The 22505-nt window shown below is 38.7% G+C and overlaps 1 protein-coding gene across 1 annotated transcript in view; it reads right to left on the minus strand.

The window, feature by feature from the left end:
* STK32A (serine/threonine kinase 32A) overlaps nucleotides 1–22505 on the minus strand; it is a 462487-nt gene that overhangs the window by 111378 nt on the left and 328604 nt on the right. Inside the window, exon 7 of the mRNA XM_053717146.1 lies at nucleotides 16531–16620. Within this exon, the coding sequence (XP_053573121.1) occupies nucleotides 16531–16620 (90 nt within the window). The remainder of the gene's footprint in view (nucleotides 1–16530; nucleotides 16621–22505) is intronic.

The following is a 22505-nucleotide window of genomic DNA, read 5'->3' on the forward strand; positions in this document are numbered from 1 at the left end:
CTAGTTATCAAATGACTAGCAGGTATGCTCAGCACTTTTCCGGCCCAGCGTACCTGGTTTTCAATCCGCCCTGGAGGCGGCGGATCCCATAGGAATCAATGGGAGTCTGACCATAGCGAAAGTTCATGTTCGCTGCTGCCCAACATCCCATTGATTCCTATGGGAGATGTCTGTACATAACACCCTAACATGTACCCCAAGTCTAAACACCCCTAATCTGCCCCCTACACCGCCGCCACCTATATTAAACATGTTAACCCCTAAACCGCTGCTCCCGGAGCTCAACGCCACTCTAATAAACTTATTAACCCCTAAACCGCCGCTCCCGGACCCCGCCGCCACCTACATAATACCTATTAACCCCTATCCTGCTCCCCCTATACCGCCGCCACCTATAATAAATTTATTAACCCCTATCCTGCGGATCCCTACCCCGCCGCAACTAAATAAATAGTTTAACCCCTAAACCGCCGCTCCCGGACCCCGCCGCCACCTATATTAAACTTATTAACCCCTAATCTGCCCCCCCCATACCGTCGCCACCTATAATAAATTTATTAACCCCTATTCTCCCCCCCTATACCGCCGCCATCTATATTAAACTAATTAACCCCTATCCTGCCCCCCTATACCGCCGCAACATATAATCAAATTATTAACCCCTAAACCTAAGTCTAACACTAACCCTAACACCCCCTAACTTAAATATTAATTAAATAAATCTAATTAAATATTACTCTTATTAAATTAATTATTCCTATTTAAAACTAAAAACTTACCTATAAAATAAACCATAAGATAGCTACAATATAACTAATAATTATATTGTAGCTATTTTAGGATTTATTTTTATTTTACAGGCAAATTTAAATTTATTTTAACTAGGTACAATAGCTATTAAATAGTTATTAACTATTTAATAGCTACCTAGATAAAATAAATTCAAATTTACCTGTAAAATAAAAACTAACCTAAGTTACAATTACACCTAACACTACACTATCATTAAATAAATTATTCCTATTTAAAACTAAATACTTACCTGTAAAATAAACCCTAACGGCTAGATTTAGAGTTTTGTCGGTAACGACCCGCGTATCTAACGCTGGCTTTTTTCTGGCCGCACCTTTAAAATAACTCTGGTATTGAGAGTCCACAGAATGGCTGCGTTAGGCTCCAAAAAAGGAGCGTATAGCATATTTAACGCAACTTCGACTCTCGATACCAGAGTTGCTTACGGACGCGTCCAGCCTCAAAAACGTGCTCGTGCACGATTCCCCCTTAGGAAACAATGGGGCTGTTTGAGCTGAAAAAAACCTAACACCTGCAAAAAAGCTGCGTTCAGCTCCTAACGCAGCCCCATTGTTTCCTATGGGGAAACACTTCCTACGTCTGCACCAAACACTCTAACATGTACCCCGAGTCTAAACACCCCTAACCTTACACTTATTAACCCCTATTCTGCCGCCCCCGCTATCGCTGACCCGAGTATATTATTTTTAACCCCTAATCTGCCGCTCCGTAAACCGCCGCTACTTACATTATCCCTATGTACCCCTAATCTGCTGCCCCTAACACCGCCGACCCCTATATTATATTTATTAACCCCTAATCTGCCCCCCACAACGTCGCCTCCACCTGCCTACACTTATTAACCCCTAATCTGCCGAGCGGACCGCACCGCTATTATTATAAAGTTATTAACCCCTAAACCGCCTCACTAACCCTATAATAAATAGTATTAACCCCTAATCTGCCCTCCCTAACATCGCCGACACCTAACTTCAATTATTAACCCCTAATCTGCCGACTGGAGCTCACCGCTATTCTAATAAATGTATTAACCCCTAAAGCTAAGTCTAACCCTAACACTAACACCCCCCTAAGTTAAATATAATTTTAATCTAACGAAATTAATTAACTCTTATTAAATAAATTATTCCTATTTAAAGCTAAATACTTACCTGTAAAATAAATCCTAATATAGCTACAATATAAATTATAATGATATTATAGCTATTTTAGGATTAATATTTATTTTACAGGTAACTTTGTATTTATTTTAACCAGGTACAATAGCTATTAAATAGTTAAGAACTATTTAATAGCTAAAATAGTTAAAATAATTACAAATTTACCTGTAAAATAAATCCTAACCTAAGTTACAATTAAACCTAACACTACACTATCAATAAATAAATTAAATAAAATACCTATAATTATCTACAATTAAACCTAACACTACACTATCAATAAATAAATTAAATACAATTCCTACAAATAAATACAATGAAATAAACTAACTAAAGTACAAAAAAATAAAAAATAACTAAGTTACAAAAAATAAAAAAATATTTACAAACATTAGAAATATATTACAACAATTTTAAACTAATTACACCTACTCTAAGCCCCCTAATAAAATAACAAAGACCCCCAAAATAAAAAAATGCCCTACCCTATTCTAAATTACTAAAGTTCAAAGCTCTTTTACCTTACCAGCCCTGAACAGGGCCCTTTGCGGGGCATGCCCCAAGAAGTTCAGCTCTTTTGCCTGTAAAAAAAAACCATACAATACCACCCCCAACATTACAACCCACCACCCACATACCCCTAATCTAACCCAAACCCCCCTTAAATAAACCTAACACTAAGCCCCTGAAGATCTCCCTACCTTGAGTCGTCTTCACCCAGCCGAGCCAAATTCTTCATCCAAGCTTTACATTGTAGCTATCTTAGGGTTTATTTTACAGGTAAGTATTTAGTTTTAAATAGGAATAATTTCTTTAATGATAGTGTAGTGTTAAGTGTAAATGTAACTTAGGTTAGTTTTTATTTTACAGGTAAATTTGTTTTTATTTTAACTAGGTAGCTATTAAATAGTTAATAACTATTTAATAGCTATTGTACCTAGTTAAAATAAATTTAAATTTGCCTGTAAAATAAAAATAAATCCTAAAATAGCTACAATATAATTATTAGTTATATTGTAGCTATATTAGGGTTTATTTTATAGGTAAGTATTTAGTTTTAAATAGGATTAATTTAGTTAATAAGAGTAATTTTTATTTAGATTTATTAAAATAATATTTAAGTTAGGGGGGTGTTAAGGTTAGTGTTAGACTTAGGTTTAGGTGTTAATTAGTTTAATATAGATGGCGGCGGTATAGGGGGGGCAGGATAGGGGTTAATACATTTATTGTAGGTGGCAAAGGTGTAGGGGGGCAGATTAGGGGTTAATAAGTTTAATATAGGTGGCGGCGGGGTCCGGGATCAGCAGGATAGGGGTTAATAAATTTATTATAGGTGGCGGCGGTATAGGGGGGGCAGGATAGGGGTTAATAGGTATTATGTAGGTGGCGGAGGGGTCCGGGAGCGGCGATTTAGGGGTTAATATATTTATTATAGTTGCGGCGGGTCTAGGAGTGGCGGTTTAGGGGTTAATAACTTTATTTAGTTGCAGGGGGCTCCGGGGGCGGCGGTATAGGGGGTAGAACAGTATAGTATAGTGTGGGTGATTAGTGACCGCTGTAGAAAAGCCGAAGAGCAGCTAGATCGGATGAGTTATAACTATCACAGTCCGCTGCTCATCGCCCCGTACTTGGTGCGCGCCTTTTTGACAGCTTTTTTGATAACTTTGGCGAATGTATTCAGGTCCGCGGCGGCGATGTGAGGCGAGCTTAGGCGAGCGTATTGGGGCCGGCGAAGGCAGGTACGTACCAAGCTTGATAACTAGAGGCCTTTGACTCCTCTCTTACACCAAAAATGGTACATTCAGTGTGGGAGGTGCGCACTGAACTATAACTTTGTAAGAATTATTCTAGGACCCCAGTTGCTGCAAACCAAGTGTTTTTAACCAAATGTCAATATTATTAACCCATGCAATCCTGACACCTTAAAATAAATTATCATAGTAATGTCTCTCATATATTAGATTTCCATCATATATATCAGATATGAAAGACATTCATACCTTAGATAAAACAGTGGAAAATGAGCAGTACAAAAGGGGCATACCGTTAACTATTTTAACATATGAAGTTTATTTAGTTTTACTCAACATATTGCTGTTATTTACGTGCCATTTAGAATGCTGCATGTTTGGGTTTACCCTAAAGAGAATTTAAGTGGAAAAATTAATTGTTTTGTTTCACTAGGGATTTTATTTTTAAATAAAAGTAAAGCATTTTTTAAAGAAAACCCTGCAAATGGTTAAAGACACATTCATAGTTATACTTCTGCGATATCCCAAGAAATGATACAGTAACTGACGTACACAACTATGTCTGCAAGTGACATACAATTAGAGAGAGATAGAGAGAGAGAGTGCTGCCATAAAGAAATAGGAGAGAAAAAGAAGAAATAGAAAGGAGATGGGAAAAGAGAGAGAGATAAAAAAACTAAATTTATGCTTACCTGGTAAATGTATTTATTTCTTGACACGATGAGTCCACGGATTATCTAATTACTATTGGGAAAATCACTCTTGCCCAGCAGGAGGCGGCAAAGAGCACCACAGCAAAGCTGTTAAATATCACCTCCCTTCCCTCCAACCCCAGTCATTCGACCGAAGCAAAGGAGAGAAAGGAAGCAACAAGGTGCAGAGGTGTCTGAATTTTATAACATACCAACAAACCTGTCCAAAAAGAACAGGGCGGGCCATGGACTCATCGTGTCAATAAATAAATACATTTATCAGGTAAGCATAAATTTTGTTTTCTTTCTAATGACACGATGAGTCCACGGATCATCTAATTACTATTGGGAATCAATACCCAAGATAGAGTACACAGATGATAAGGGAGGGACAAGACAGGGAACCTAAACGCAAGGCACCACTGCTTGAAGAACCTTTCTCCCAAAAGAAGCCTCAGTAGAGGCAAAGGTATCAAATTTATAGAATTTTGAAAATGTGTGAAGAGAGGACCAAGTTGCAGCCTTGCAAATCTGTTCCACAGAAGCTTCATTTTTGAATGCCCAGGAAGAGGAAACAGCCCCCCCGTAGAATGAGCTGTCCAGGAGTCTCTTATCGGCAAAGCGAATGATACTCTTCAGCCACAAAGAAAGAGAAGTAGCCATAGCTTTCTGACCTTTATGTTTCCCAGAGAATACCACAAATAGAGCAGAAGACTGACGAAAATCCTTATTTGCCTGTAAATAGAATTTTAATGCACGCACCACGTCCAGATTGTGCAGAAGATGTTCCTTCTGAGAAGAAGGATTAGGACACAAGGAAGGAACAACAATCTCCTGATTAATGTTCCGATCTGAAACTACTTTAGGGAGAAACCCTAACTTAGACCTAGATTTGGAGTTTGGCGGTAGCCGTGAAAACCAGCGTTAGAGGCTCCTAACGCTGGTTTTAGGCTACCGCCGGTATTTGGAGTCACTCAAAATAGGGTCTAACGCTCACTTTTCAGCCGCGACTTTTCCATACCGCAGATCCCCTTACGTCAATTGCGTATCCTGTCTTTTCAATGGGATCTTTCTAACTCCGGTATTTAGAGTCGTTTCTGAAGTGAGCGTTAGACATCTAACGACAAAACTCCAGCCGCAGGAAAAAAGTCAGTAGTTAAGAGCTTTCTGGGCTAACGCCGGTTTCTAAAGCTCTTAACTACTGTACTCTAAAGTACACTAACACCAATAAACTACCTATGTACCCCTAAACCGAGGTCCCCCCACATCGCCGACACTTGAATTAATTTTTTTAACCCCTAATCTGCCGACCGCCACCTACGTTATCCTTATGTACCCCTAATCTGCTCCCCCTAACACCGCCGACCCCTGTATTATATTTATTAACCCCTAATCTGCCCCCCACAACTTCGCCGCCACCTGCCTACAATAATTAACCCCTAATCTGCCGAGCGGACCTGAGCGCTACTATAATAAAGTTATTAACCCCTAATCCGCCTCACTAACCCTATAATAAATAGTATTAACCCCTAATCTGCCCTCCCTAACATCACCGACACCTAACTTCAATTATTAACCCCTAATCTGCCGACCGGAGCTCACCGCTATTCTAATAAATGGATTAACCCCTAAAGCTAAGTCTAACCCTAACACCCCCCTAACTTAAATATAATTTTATTCTAACGAAATAAATTAACTCTTATTAAATAAATTATTCCTATTTAAAGCTAAATACTTACCTGTAAAATAAATCCTAATATAGCTACAATATAAATTATAATTACATTGTAGCTATTTTAGGATTAATATTTATTTTACAGGCAACTTTGTAATTATTTTAACCAGGTACAATAGCTATTAAATAGTTAAGAACTATTTAATAGTTACCTAGTTAAAATAATTACAAAATTACCTGTAAAATAAATCCTAACCTAAGTTACAATTAAACCTAACACTATACTATCATTAAATTAATTAAATAAAATACCTACAATTACCTACAATTAAACCTAACACTACACTATCAATACATTAATTAAATACAATACCTACAAAAAAATACATTTAAATAAACTAACTAAAGTACAAAAAATAAAAAAGAACTAAGTTACAAAAAATAAAAAAATATTTACAAACATAAGACAAATATTACAACAATTTTAAACTAATTACACCTACTCTAAGCCCCCTAATAAAATTACAAAGACCCCCAAAATAAAAAAATGCCCTACCCTATTCTAAATTACTAAAGTTAAAAGCTCTTTTACCTTACCAGCCCTGAACAGGGCCCTTTGCGGGGCATGCCCCAAGAAGTTCAGCTCTTTTGCCTGTAAAAAAAACATACAATACCCCCCCCCCCCAACATTACAACCCACCACCCACATACCCCTAATCTAACCCAAACCCCCCTTAAATAAACCTAACACTAAGCCCCTGAAGATCTTCCTACCTTGTCTTCACCTCACCAGGTATCACCGATCCGTCCTGGCTCCAAAATCTTCATCCAACCCAAGCGGGGGTTGGCGATCCATCATCCGGTGGCTGAAGAGGTCCAGAAGAGGCTCCAAAGTCTTCATCCTATCCGGGAAGAAGAGGCGATCCGGACCGGCAACCATCTTGATCCAAGCGGCATCTTCTATCTTCATCCGATAACGACCGGCTCCATCCTGAAGACCTCCACCGCGGACCCATCTTCTTCCGGCGACATCCAACTGCAGAATGACGGTTCCTTTAAGGGACGTCATCCAAGATGGCGTCCCTCGAATTCCGATTGGCTGATAGGATTCTATCAGCCAATCGGAATTAAGGTAGGAATATTCTGATTGGCTGATGGAATCAGCCAATCAGAATCAAGTTCAATCCGATTGGCTGATCCAATCAGCCAATCAGATTGAGCTCGCATTCTATTGGCTGATCGGAACAGCCAATAGAATGCAAGCTCAATCTGATTGGCTGATTGGATCAGCCAATCGGATTGAACTTGATTCTGATTGGCTGATTCCATCAGCCAATCAGAATATTCCTACCTTAATTCCGATTGGCTGATAGAATCCTATCAGCCAATCAGAATTCGAGGGACGCCATCTTGGATGACGTCCCTTAAAGGAACCGTCATTCTGCAGTTGGACGTCGCCGGAAGAAGATGGGTCCGCGGTGGAGGTCTTCAGGATGGAGCCGGTCGTCATCGGATGAAGATAGAAGATGCCGCTTGGATCAAGATGGTTGCCGGTCTGGATTGCCTCTTCTTCCCGGATAGGATGAAGACTTTGGAGCCTCTTCTGGACCTCTTCAGCCACCGGATGATGGATCGCCAACCCCCGCTTGGGTTGGATGAAGATTTTGGAGCCAGGACGGATCGGTGATACCTGGTGAGGTGAAGACAAGGTAGGAAGATCTTCAGGGGCTTAGTGTTAGGTTTATTTAAGGGGGGTTTGGGTTAGATTAGGGGTATGTGGGTTGTAATGTTGGGGGGGGGGGTATTGTATGTTTTTTTTTTACAGGCAAAAGAGCTGAACTTCTTGGGGCATGCCCCGCAAAGGGCCCTGTAAAAGAGCTTTTAACTTTAGTAATTTAGAATAGGGTAGGGCATTTTTTATTTTGGGGGGCTTTGTTGTTTTATTAGGGGGCTTAGAGTAGGTGTAATTAGTTTAAAATTGTTGTAATATTTTTCTTATGTTTGTAGATATGTTTTTATTTTTTGTAACTTAGTTCTTTTTTATTTTTTGTACTTTAGTTAGTTTATTTCATTGTAGTTATTTGTAGATATTGTATTTAATTAATGTATTGATAGTGTAGTGTTAGGTTTAATTGTAGGTAATTGTAGGTATTTTATTTAATTAATTTAATGATAGTATAGTGTTAGGTTTAATTGTAACTTAGGTTAGGATTTATTTTACAGGTAATTTTGTAATTATTTTAACTAGATAACTATTAAATAGTTCTTAACTATTTAATAGCTATTGTACCTGGTTAAAATAATTACAAAAATGCCTGTAAAATAAATATTAATCCTAAAATAGCTACAATGTAATTATAATTTATATTGTAGCTATATTAGGATTTATTTTACAGGTAAGTATTTAGCTTTAAATAGGAATAATTTATTTAATAAGAGTTAATTTATTTTGTTAGAATAAAATTATATTTAAGTTAGGGGGGTGTTAGTGTAAGGGTTAGACTTAGCTTTAGGGGTTAATCCATTTATTAGAATAGGGGTGAGCTCCGGTCGGCAGATTAGGGGTTAATAATTGAAGTTAGGTGTCGGCGATGTTAGGGAGGGCAGATTAGGGGTTAATACTATTTATTATAGTGTTAGTGAGGCGGATTAGGGGTTAATAACTTTATTATAGTAGCGCTCAGGTCCGCTCGGCAGATTAGGGGTTAATTATTGTAGGTAGCTGGCTGCGACATTGTGGGGGGCAGGTTAGGGGTTAATAAATATAATATAGGGGTCGGCGGTGTTAGGGGCAGCAGATTAGGGGTACATAAGGATAATGTAAGTAGCGGCGGTTTACGGAGCGGAAGATTAGGGGTTAAAAATAAAATGCAGGTGTCAGCGATAGCGGGGGCGGCAGATTAGGGGTTAATAAGTGTAAGGTTAGGGTTGCTTAGACTCGGGGTACATGTTAGGGTGTTAAGTGCAGACGTAGAAGTGTTTCCCCATAGCAAACAATGGGGCTGCGTTAGGAGCTGAACGCGGCTTTTTTGCAGGTGTTAGTTTTTTTTTCAGCTCAAACAGCCCCATTGTTTCCTATGGGGGAATCGTGCACGAGCACGTTTTTGAGGCTGGCCGCTTGCGTAAGCAACTCTGGTATTGAGAGTTGAAGCTGCGTTAAAAATGCTCTACGCTCCTTTTTTGGAGCCTAACGCAGCCATTCTGTGGACTCTCAATACCAGAGTTATTTTTATGGTGCGGCCAGAAAAAAGCCGGCGTTAGATTTTCGGGTCGTTACCGACAAAACTGCAAATCTAGCCGTTAGTATGCAAAACTACCTTATCCGAATGAAAAATAAGGTAAGGAGACTCATACAGTAATGCCGAGAGCTCTGAAACTCTACGAGCAGATGAAATAGCAACAAGAAACAAAACTTTCCAAGATAACAACTTAATATCTAAGGAATGCATAGGCTCAAACGGAGCCCTTTGAAGAACCTTAAGAACTAAGTTAAGAATCCAGGGAGGAGTAACTGGCTTGAACACAGGCCGGATCCTGACCAAGGCCTGACAAAACGATTGCAAGTCTGGGACATCCGCCAGACGTTTATATAAGAATATAGACAAGGCAAATATTTGACCCTTTAGGGAACTTGCCGATAAACCCTTCTCCAAACCTTCTTGGAGAAAGGACAGAATTCTAGGAATCCTAACTCTACTCCAAGAGTAGTCTTTGGATTCACACCAATACAGATATTTATGGTAAATCTTTCTAGTCACAGGTTTACGAGCCTGAATCATGGTCTTAATGACCGATTCCGAAAATCCACGCTTGGATAAAATTAAGCGTTCAATCTCCAAGCAGTCAGCTTCAGAGAAACTAGATTTGGATGAAGGAAGGGCCCTTGAAGTAGAAGGTCCTTTCTCAACAGAAGTCTCCAAGATGGAAGAGATGACATGTCCACCAGTTCTGCATACCAAATCCCGCAAGGCCACGCCGGTGCAATGAGGATCACCGACGCCCTCTCCTGTTTGATTCGTGCAATGACCCGAGGTAGAAGAGCAAACGGAGGAAATAGGTATGTGAGACTGAAATTCCAAGATACCGCCAGAGCGTCTATCAGTACAGCCTGTGAGGGTCCCTTGACCTCGACCCGTACCTCGGAAGCTTGGCATTCTGTTGAGATGCCATGAGATCCAATTCCAGCTGACCCCATTTGAGAATCAGGCTGGAAAAAACTTCCGTATGGAGTTCCCACTCCCCCGGGTGAAAGGTCTGTCTGCTCAGGAAGTCCGCCTCCCAGTTGTCTTCTCCTGGGATGTGGATCACCGACAGACAGCAGTTGTGGGTCTCCGCCCACTGAATTATCTTGGCTACCTCTGTGCTGGCCAAGGAACTCTGAGTTCCACCCTGATGGTTGATGTAAGCCACTGAAGTTATGTTGTCCGACTGGAACCTGATGAACCAGGTGGAGGCTAACTGAGGCCAGAAGAGCATTGAAGATTACTCTCAGCTCCAGAATGTTTATGGGTAGAACAGACTCCGACAGAGCCCATGTCCCCTGAGTCTTTAGAGAGCCCCAGACTGCTCCCCATCCCAGAAGGCTGGCATCCGTTGTCACAATCACCCAGGTGGGTATGCGGAAGCAAGTTCCCTGGGATAGATGGTCCTGGACAACCACCAAAGAAGAGAATCCCTTGTCTCCTGTTCCAGATGTAATCATGGAGACAAGTCCGCATAATCTCCATTCCACGGCCTGAGCATTCATAACTGCAGAGGTCTGAGGTGGAAACGGGCAAACGGAATGATGTCCATAGCCGCTACCATCAGACCAATTACCTCCATACATTGAGCCACTGACGGCCGAGGAGAGGACTGAAGCGCTAGACAAGAATCGAAAATCTTAAATTTCCTGACTTCTGTCCGAAATATCTTCAATGATAAGGAATCTATTATGGTTCCCAAGAAAACTACCCTTGTAGTTGAAACCAAGGAACTCCTTTCCAAGTTCACCTTCCATCCGTGAGATCGCAGGAAGGATAACAACATTTCCGTGTGGGATTTTGCCTGTTGAAAGGATGGTGCCTGAACCAGAATGTCGTCCAGATAAGGTGCCACTGCAATGCCACGCAACCAGAGCACCGCCAACAGTGATCCCAGAACCTTTGAAAAAATTCTGGGAGCTGTAGCGAGGCCGAATGGAAGAGCCACAAACTGGAAGTGTTTGTCTAGAAAAGCAAACCTCAGAAACTTGTGATGGTCCTTGTGGATGGGAACATGCAGGTATGCGTCCTTTAAATTTACCCTCTATATATATATATATAATGTATTTTTTTGTAAAATAGATATCTATACCTTTATATATACACATATATATATATACACCCCTATATATCTATCTATATATATATATATATATATACATACAATATATATATATATATATATATATATATATATATATATATATATATATATATATATATATATACTGTATATATAGGTATATGCAGATAAATTGTGATTGGTGCTGCACATCTGCAGATGAGAGAGCTTTCCTGCTACAGAGACCACACAAATAGTTTAAGGTATTGAACTGGTTTTAGTTGAATTAATTTATGAGTGATTTTGACTTTTAAAAGTAGCAGCTGCCATAATGTAAGTACTACTAGAGTGTAATAGTATTCTGGGCATGATCTCATAATTAAATGGGCTTATGCATCAAAATTAGTCTATCACTGTTATAGCTCCTTACAATTTATTTGAGCCTTTTAGAACTGATTAAAAGGGCCGAATATGCCAGGAAATTATTATCTCAGAGTTCTGGCAGCTTATTCTGCAAGTTACTGACCTACTGCATTATCTCAGCAAACAAGTAAAAAGAGATGAGAAAAAAAGATAAGAGAGAAAAAAAGACAGATGAGATATAAATAGAGTGGGAGGAAGAGACTATATAATAAAATTATAAAGATTATGATTCAAACAATATTCAGCTTAGAGCAGAGGCGTAGCTAGAAACCACAGGGCCCAGGTGCAAGAATCTAAGAAGGACCCCCCACCCCCCAAAAAAGTGAATTTGATACATATCTTTTTTTTGTTTGTTTTACATTTAACACCGAAAAAAAATGTACCCTGTGCCCACAGTCTGTGAGATGGTCTCTGACCCCCTATTACTGTATATAGTGACACTGTTTAACCCACCAGTACTGTATATAGTGAGTCAGTGACACAGTCTGCCGGTGAGATGGCTGGCCTGACCCTACCCGTCCCAGTACTTTATAAAGTGACCACAGTAGTATGTGACATGGTCCAGCCCCCCCATACTGTATATAGTGGTATTGTATAGACTGACACTGTTTACCCCCCGCCCCCCCATGCTGTAGTAACAAGGTCTGTAATTCGCTAGTTCCACAAACATACACACACACATACATGCATAAATACACACACAGTCACATACATACATACACACACACACATACATGCATAAATACACACACAGTCACATACATACATACACACACACAAATACATGCATAAATACACACAGTCACATACATACATACACACACATAAACACATACATGCATAAATACACACACAGTCACATACATACATACATGCATAAATACACACACAGTCACATACATACATACATACATACATAAATACACACACAGTCACATACATACATACACACACACACACACACATAAATGCATAAATACACACACAGTCACATACATACATACATACACACACACAAATACATGCATAAATACACACAGTCACATACATACATACACACACATAAACACACACACATACATGCATAAATACACACACAGTCACATACATACATGCATAAATACACACACAGTCACATACATACATACACACACACACACACACATAAACACACATACACACATACATGCATAAATACACACACAGTCACATACATACATACACACACATACATGCATAAATACACACACAGTCCCATACATATACACACACACACACATACATGCATAAATACACACAAAGTCACATACATACATACACACACACACACACACATACATGCATAAATACACATACATACATACACACACACACATACATGCATAAATACACACACAGTCACATACATACATACACACACACATACATGCATAAATACACACAGTCACATACATACACACAGATAAACACACACACATACATGCATAAATACACACACAGTCACATACATAAATACATGCATAAATACACACAGTCACATACATACATACACACACACATACATGCATAAACACACAGTCACATACATACATACACACACACATACATGCATAAATACACACAGTCACATACATACATACACATACATGCATAAATACACACACAGTCAAATACATACATACATGCATAAATACACACACAGTCACATACATACATACATACATACACACACACATACATGCATAAATAAACACACAGTCACATACATACATACATACACACACACACACGTGCATAAATACACACAGTCACATACATACATACACACACACACATACATGCATAAATACACACAGTCAAATACATACATACATACACACATACATACATGCATAAATACACACACAGTCACATACATACATACATACACACAGTCACATACATACATACACACAATCACATACATGCATAAATACACACACAGACACACACACACACATACATGCATAAATACACACAGTCACATACATACATACACACACACACATACATGCATAAATACACACAGTCAAATACATACATACACACACACACATACATGCATAAATACACACACAGTCACATACATACATACATACATACATACACACACAGTCACATACATACATACACACACATGCATAAATACACACACAGTCACATACATACATACACACACATACATGCATAAATACACACACAGTCACATACATACATACATACATACATACACACACACACATACATGCATATATACACACACAGTCACATACATACATACACACACATAAACACACATACATGCATAACTACACACACAGTCACATACACACACACACATAAACACCAATGGGTAAAACAGAAACACTAACCCCTGTAGTCAGAGACACTAGTGAAGCATCATGTCACACTCACATGATATCAGTGCAGGCAGTGGCAGGTCAACCCCCTGTAGTTTCGATCCTGGCTTGGAGTATAAAGAGAGACACTTGCTTGGTCTAAATAAAATACGCAATAAAGCACAAGCAAAAGATACAGAACATACTAAGGGGCCGATTTATCAATAACCATATGGAGCTTGATGCCCCTGTTTCCGTGTGCACCTTCAGGCTCGCCGGAAACAGAAGTTATGAAGCAGCGGTCTAAAGACTGCTGCTTCATAAATTGTCCGCCTGCTCTGAATCTACCCCTTACTTAAAAGGGACAGTCAACACCAGAATTTGTGTTGTTTAAAATATAGATAATCCCTTTATTATCCATTCCCCAGTTTTGCATAACCAACACAGCTATAATAATACACGTTTTAGCTCTGTAATTACCTTGTATCTAAGCCTTTGCAAACTGCCCCCTTATTTCAGTTCTTTTGACAGACTTGCACTTTAGCCAATCAGTGCTAACTCCTAGGTAACTTCACGTTCATGAGCTCAATGTTATCTTTATGACACACATGAAGTAATGCCCTCTAGTGGTCAAAATGCATTCAGATATTTTGTGTTCAGGAAATACCTAGGTAGGCATCTGGAGCACTACATGGCAACAAACAGTTGAAAATGGATAACATTCTTGCAAAACTGCTGCCAAAAATGAGCCGTCTCCTAAGCATACGTCCCTGCTTTTCATCAAAAGATACCAAGACAACAAAGAAAAATTGATAATAGAAGTAAATTAGAACGTTATTTAAAATTGCATGCTCTATCGGAATCATGAAATAAATGTGGTTTTGGGTTTTATATTCATTTTAAAGGGGCAATAAACACTTTGAGATAGTAATATAAAATGATAAATCACATGAAATATACTTTGCAATATGCTTTCATTATTTATTTTGCCTTCTTTTCCTGTAATTCCATTCTGAAATTGTGAGCTTTTCCGTTCCTATTTGAAATGGAAGTGCAGAACATAGTTATATTCCACACAGCCATTGGCTGCACACTTTAGTGACCTATTTATAACTGTCCCTAATTGGTCACAGCAGTTAAGGTAACCTAAGTTACAATATGGCAGCTCTCATTGTTTTATAGACACTTAAATGTTACACTTATTTTGTCAATATTTAAACAGCTAATAAAACTTTCAAGCAAAAGCTTCTACGTTGCCTTGCTGTAGAGACCATAGCCCTTTTTGGGAGCTGTGACAGGAAGTAATGGACCCTACAAAAATTAATTTTTAAAAAAAAAAAAAGGTAAAACCCTTTTTAAATTATGAATAATTAATATTGCCATGTTTTTTTATGAAATAAAACCCACTGCTTAGTGTTTTTATTATTACAACAATTAAACAGACTGTTTTATCTCTCTTTAAGTAAATACTGACAATTGCATCTCTAGAAATTAAATGTGGGAGGGGGAACTTAAAGGGACATTAAACACTAAATACATCCTAGATAGAATAATGCATTCAAAGAAAAGATTAGTCCATGAGTAACATGTAGATGTATTTTTTAAAGTTTCATTAGTTGTTTAAAAAGTGACAAAATAAGTGAAAAGTTTTAGTGTCTATAAAACACTGGGAGCTGCCATGTTGTAACTTGTGTTACCTTCTCTGCTGTGGCCAATTAGGGACAGTTATACATAGGTCACTAGAGTGTGCAGCCAATGGTTCTGCTGGATTTAACAGTGTTCTGCACTTCCATTTCTAACAGGAACTGAAAAGCTCACAATTTCAGAATGAGATTACAGGCAAAGAGGACAAAATAAATAATGAAAGTATATTGCAGAGTTGTTTTATATATACAATTTATAATTTTATATTACCATCCCAAAATATTTAATGTCCCTTTAAGGGAGGTAATTTGTGGGTGGGGCCTCAGTGAGTAGGTGGGTGGTACTAGGAGTGATGTGGGCAGAGACAGGGTGTGTCGTCGGTGTGGACAATGTGCAACGAGTATGGCCAGGTGGAGCTGGGCTGGGAAAGAAAAGGAACACCACCATTGGAAGCCACATGGGTTCAGTCCCAGCCCGGCCAGAGCACGGGGTATTTTAATTTAAGCACTACAATAAAAAGTAATTTAAAGCACATCTTCATTACAATTGATGAATAAACCCCAACTAAAATATCGCTAACATTCCAGATTTGTTTAAACGAACAGGAAAGTTTATTACCACTTTAATATTTAATGCCAATTTAGAAGGTTACTGCAGAATATCAGCTAAAACATAAAAATAGGTACATACCCATATAAGGTTTTGTCCCAGCAACTGTAGTTATCTTTGCACCTTTATTAACCACTGTAGCAATATTAAAATCTGTGATATGCACATGACCTGTATGAAGAGAAATGTATTCATTACCATACCAAGACATTTCTGTAATAAAAATCTAACTCACTACATACAGTATGTTAATAGATTATTCCTTTTTTACAAATAATTCTATCACCAGTTTATACCACAGTATCTTTCAGGCTTAAAGGGACACTAAACACAATTTTTTTCTTTCGTGATTCGGACAGAGCATGCAATTTTAAGCAACTTTCTAATTTACTCCTATTATCAAATTTTCTTCATTCTCTTGGTATCTTTATTTGAAATGCAAGAATGTAAGTTTAGATGCCGGCCCATTTTTGGTGAATAACCTGGGTTACTCTTGCTGATTGGTGGATAAATGCATCAACCAATAAAAAAGTGCTGTCCAGAGGTCTGAACTGAAAAAAGAAGCTTCGATGCCTTCAAATAAAGATTGCAAGTGAACAAAGAAAATTTGATAATAGGAGTAAATTAGAAAGTTGCTTAAAATTGCATGCTCTATCTGAATCACGAAAGAAAAAAATTTGGGTTCAGTGACCCTGCACTATTTGCTTACCAGCTTTTGCACTCAGCTCTTCCTTGCTTTCCACCATCTATTAAGTGCTTATAATGTTTAGTATAATTTCCTGCTTATATTCCTCCTAGTGAACAAAATATTACACTTTTTTAATTCATATTATTACACCGCCTGGATGATGACAGGAGCATTTTATTTTGTATACCAATACATTTGCTAAGGTATTCTATAATACAGAGTACCAAACTCAAATGTGTGGGTTTTTTGTTTTTTTTAAACAAAGTCTACGTTTTTTTGTTATTTATTCCATTATAAATAAAAACTAAAACAATGGTAGCATTTATCATCAAATGACTTATTAGCATTCTGTTGTATAATAAAACAGATTGGTCATAGAATGATTCATTAAGGATTTCTAAGGAGGAAATGTTATGAAATGATTCACAAAACTGTGAGATTGTTTATCAACTGTTAGTGTATCAGCTGCAAAGAATACCATATAAATCAGTGAGATTTTTAGACATTTAGGAAATGAGACATGTCAGATAGCAATAATAAAGTATTAAAGGGACTCTAAAACACTAAGGGCTAGATTACAAGTGGCACGATATTTAGTGCTCCCGCTCAAGTGTAAACTTTGCTAGAAGCCCGATGCACGCTAACTTTGGATATCCTGATCAACATCCCAGAGGCAGAACTTTTTTTCACTTTCTGCGATGAGATTTTTTTAATGAAAAATTTTCTGCAGGTCATTTTTTAATCAAATTCAATTTTAAATTAAGCAGTTAGACTAAAGCACCAGTTCAATTGCAACACATTAGTTAAATGGAGAATAAAGGAATATTTAAAGTTTTATAATGTAGTGCAGTAGTTGAAAATTGCATTGCAAATTAGCTGCAGACATAGGGGCCTATCTATCATGCCCCGTGTTTCTGGTGAGCCTGCAGGCTCACCAGAAACAGCAGTTATGAAGCAGCGGTCACAAAGACCGCTGCTCCATAACCTGTCCGCCTGCTCTGAGCAGGCAGACAGACATCGCCGGAATTCAACCCGATCGGGTTGATTGGCACACCCCTGCTGGCGGCCCATTGGCCGTGAGTCTGCAGGGGGGAGGCATTGCACCAGCAGCTCTTGTGAGCTGCTGGTGCAAAGCTGTATATGGAGAGCGTATTGCTTTCCGTATTCAATGAGGTCTGGCGGACCTGATCCGCACTGTCGGATCAGGTCCGCCAGACTTTGGTAAATAGAGGCCCTTGTCTAACATAGAAGTAGTAATATAAAAGGTGCATTGCTCATTCAAAAGTCTTACATTGAGAAAATCTGCATTGTAGACAGTTAAATGCTAGGTCATGGGCTTGAAACAACCTCTGAGAGCCAGTCAATCAATGCACTGCTGCTTTGCAGCGCTACTGCATATTTCACTGCTCACTTAAAACAGCACTTTGCTCTAGATGAACTGTGATAAGGAAAACTTACACAGACAGTGCAGCCAGAGAACAGCTTTGTTTGAAGAGAACAGCCTAATGTGGAGCAGCGCTGAAAAGTTACATCGCTAACAATTCCTGCATGTATCTTGTTCTTTCTGCAGACATGCTGCATTTTCTGCCTTGGGGCCGACCGTGCTAATGCATTAACCCAATAGACTTCAATGGAGAGCGTAGAAGAAAAAAACTAATACTTATTATTCAATATTTCACATTCCAAAGTTCTTCACATACAGGATAATGATGATATTTTAAATACATATTTCTATATATATATCTGTATATACCTATACCTGTATATCTTATTCCTTTTATACATATCATACATTAACATTGCCACATATATACAGGAACAGTCCTACTAGTCAGGCCAAAATGTTACTCGCAACTTCTGATCCTACCCACAACACACCCACTACCTCTTTGCATATGTTTAGCCATTGTAAAACACCTTATTGTGCAGTCATTTTGAATATTTTTTATTTTATACTATAACAAATTAGATAATGCTACATGCAGTAATAAATTAACAAAATAAGTGGGAATAAGGGGAGGTTGTTGAACTGAGAGCGTAAAGTGCTGACAAGTCATGTAAGGTCATAGCAAACCCAGATAACTTTTTTTTTTAAATAATTATCACCTCTCCCTTCTCTCTTATAACTTTCTCCACTCCCTCCTCTCTTAAATCTTTTTTTTACCCTCTCCCTTCTCTCTCAGGCCATATCTTCACTTTATACTCTATCTTCTCCACTTTCACTTTTCCTCTCCTATCTCTCTCTCTTTGTCCCCGTTTACTCTCTCAGAAGTAACAGTCTAAGCATTAATGTGTTTCTTACACACCTAGAGGAATAACATGGATATATAAATTTCCCTCAGATACTTTTTTTTATGCATAGCCCAAAATATGTGCTTGTTAGTGCTGCATTAGAAGTGTACATTTTGCAAACACATATACATATGCGGCGCAAGCTTCAGCGTAAATGCTAAAACCTGCGTTGCCATAAACGGTCGTAAGTGAGATAAACTAGTAAAAATTAAATCTCCCACTTACGGTCGTGAGATAAACTAGTAAAAATTAAATCTCCCATAAAAGTCGAACCCGCCTCCCAAAAATAAACCCGACACGTCAAGACCCCTATATCCACTATCACCCCACATTGCAACTAATAATAAAAGTATTAACCCCTAAAAAGCACCAACCCCCACAACACAATATACCTAATTAAACTATTAACCCCTAATCCGCCATTCACCCACATCGCAAATCTACCTAATAAATGTATTATCCCCTAAACCGCCAACCCCCCCATGCAATATACCTAATTAAACTATGAACCCCTAATCCGCCATTCACCCACACTTTGCAAATCTACCTAATAAATGTATTAACCCCTAATCCCACATCGCAAAGTATCTAACTAACATAATAACCCCTAATCTGCCAATCCCCCACAACGCAGTAAACCTTATTACACTATTAACCCTTAAACCGCCAACCCCCACATCGCAATAAACCTAATTAAGATATTAACTCCTAATCAGCCAACACCCCTACAACGCAAATAACTAATTTAATTACAAAGCCTCCTAACCTAACAACCCCTAAATTAACTCCAATTACATTAAATAAAAAAATACTAAATTACAATTAAAATAAAAAAACTACTTAAAAAAATAAATCGAAAATAAAAAAAAATAAAAAAAGTCTAACATAACAATAAAAAAATTAAACCTAATCTAATACGGGGGAGGAGCCAGCCTAGGAATTGAATGGTCGCTTTATACTTCAGCTCTGCTAAAAACGCTTCTAATTTTGCTTATTTGATCGTTCAGCCTAGCTTAATTTACTTATACAAGCACTCCTGAATATCTAGAGCGGACCAGGAATATTTGAGATACTGATTTGCAACAGAAAGGAAGAAACTGCGACTTTTTTTATCTCTGGGCCGTTCACAGATAGGCACTCCCAAGAGCAACTATTTCCCTTCACACAAGGTAGCTTTATGGTATCGAAGCCGACCTGAGGATTGTGTTCTTTTAGGGTTTGAAGCCATCTATAATCATCAGAAGAGAAGTGATTAAGCCCTGACTCAAGCTGCGATCATGGGAGATATAGCTGCGAGCTGGATCGCAGGTGCTCAATGCCTGCTTCGTAGCCACTTTCAAAAACTTGACGAGGAACTGACCTTGGCCTTTTCTTTTTCGAACAGCGGAGAACACCTTCAGCGATCTCAGACACCCCTACAGCTACGCAAGGTACCGCTAACATTAACCGGCAGACAACAGAACGCTACATGCAGGTCAGATTCCCGGGTGGTAGCCGCTGGGGATTATGGAGGACCAGATACAGATCACTTGACTTACACTGCTGTTCCAGGACAAGCGCAAGCTGTCTCAGAGCTCTGGTTGCCGGAGGAAAGCGGAATTGAACAGGCTTGGACTGAGCTGGTGTTTACCATGGGGTATGTTGCTTATGATCCGACCCCCGAAGTCAGCCAGGGGATAACGGCAGGACAGCCTGAACAGTTTGAAACAGTTCTCGCAGAGGACATAATTGATATAACGGGCCGCTATACACTTGCTCCGCCCGGGGACATAGGGGAAAGAATGTCACCTAAGAGTAAGCCCCATGTGAAGCAGACCCCGTATAGAAAGATGGCAGTTTCTCTCCCATGGCGCCTCAAATCATTCCACCTAAATAACACCAGCCAATTACTACAATGCACCAAGTGTGAAACACTGGCTGGGAACCACTCATTCCACACTAATTACTACGAGATAGGATAGATCTGAAGGTCCTTGGGACTATTATCACGCGAGTGGACACCTAAGGTTCTGTTATGGACACGGTTTGAAGACTTTAGCATTATACTTCTATGTTTGCTGATTCTCCATACTATGGGATATTTAGCTGGGTTGAACGCCCTTTTTGTTTTGTTTTCTCTGCAAGTTCCAAAGTTAGTTAATAAGGCACAGTGTTTTATAGCTGAAGAATGTTAATTATCTCTCCATTAATGCCATTACATTTAAAGCTGTATCTCACACTCTATATGCTATTTTTTTTTATATATGTTATATAACCTGAAGTAGATTTTAGTCTGCTCAAATAGAGTTTGATGATATAATGGTAAATCCATGGGTTTTTGACCCAGTTATGTTTTCAAGAGTGAATTGAATAATTGTATGGTTGCAACTCACTACAAGCTGATTACACTGCACTGGCGCTGTTTAGTGCTCTATAAAGATGTTGTTTATTTGCTATTTATTTGCAGTAGCTACTCACATATAGAATTTTTCTGTGTCAATAAGTCACCCTTGAGTCCAAGATAGAGTACCCTTTTGTATACTCCACCACTCTCCCACACATTACACCTGACTACTTACAGCCGGAGTAGTCACTCAAGATTGTTCAGTAAGTTTACCCTAATTTTTATATATGGGAACTCTATTATATTACCCTGGATCCTCGGGTGCCACAATATAAATGGAGCTACACGGTGTATTGACAACCTTTACCAACCCCTAAAATAATTCAGTCTAACTCCCATTGTCATATATGAACGCATAGCCGGCAAGATTTTAGGGGATGCACCTAGTGGTGCTTTCCTTAACTACATTTGTCTTTTTTTAATATGTTGTCTGCCTTTTAGGATTGGGTTTTATTGTTGCTATGGGATTTTTATGTGTGATACAATGTGCATAATTTATACCTTAATGCTGTGGCCATAACTATACTGTGAGGCATAGCCTTATCTCAAAGCACCTGATACACATCTGACGCAGGCTGGTCCTACATTTATATTACTTTTACTCAGGGTCTCCTACCTTACAGCATCCTACATGTACCATTAATCTAGTGTGTGGTCAGATTCCAAGTTCCTAAACAGCATTATCTATGATGT

Source organism: Bombina bombina, chromosome 6, assembly GCF_027579735.1.
Source record: "Bombina bombina isolate aBomBom1 chromosome 6, aBomBom1.pri, whole genome shotgun sequence".
Taxonomy (NCBI): domain Eukaryota; kingdom Metazoa; phylum Chordata; class Amphibia; order Anura; family Bombinatoridae; genus Bombina; species Bombina bombina.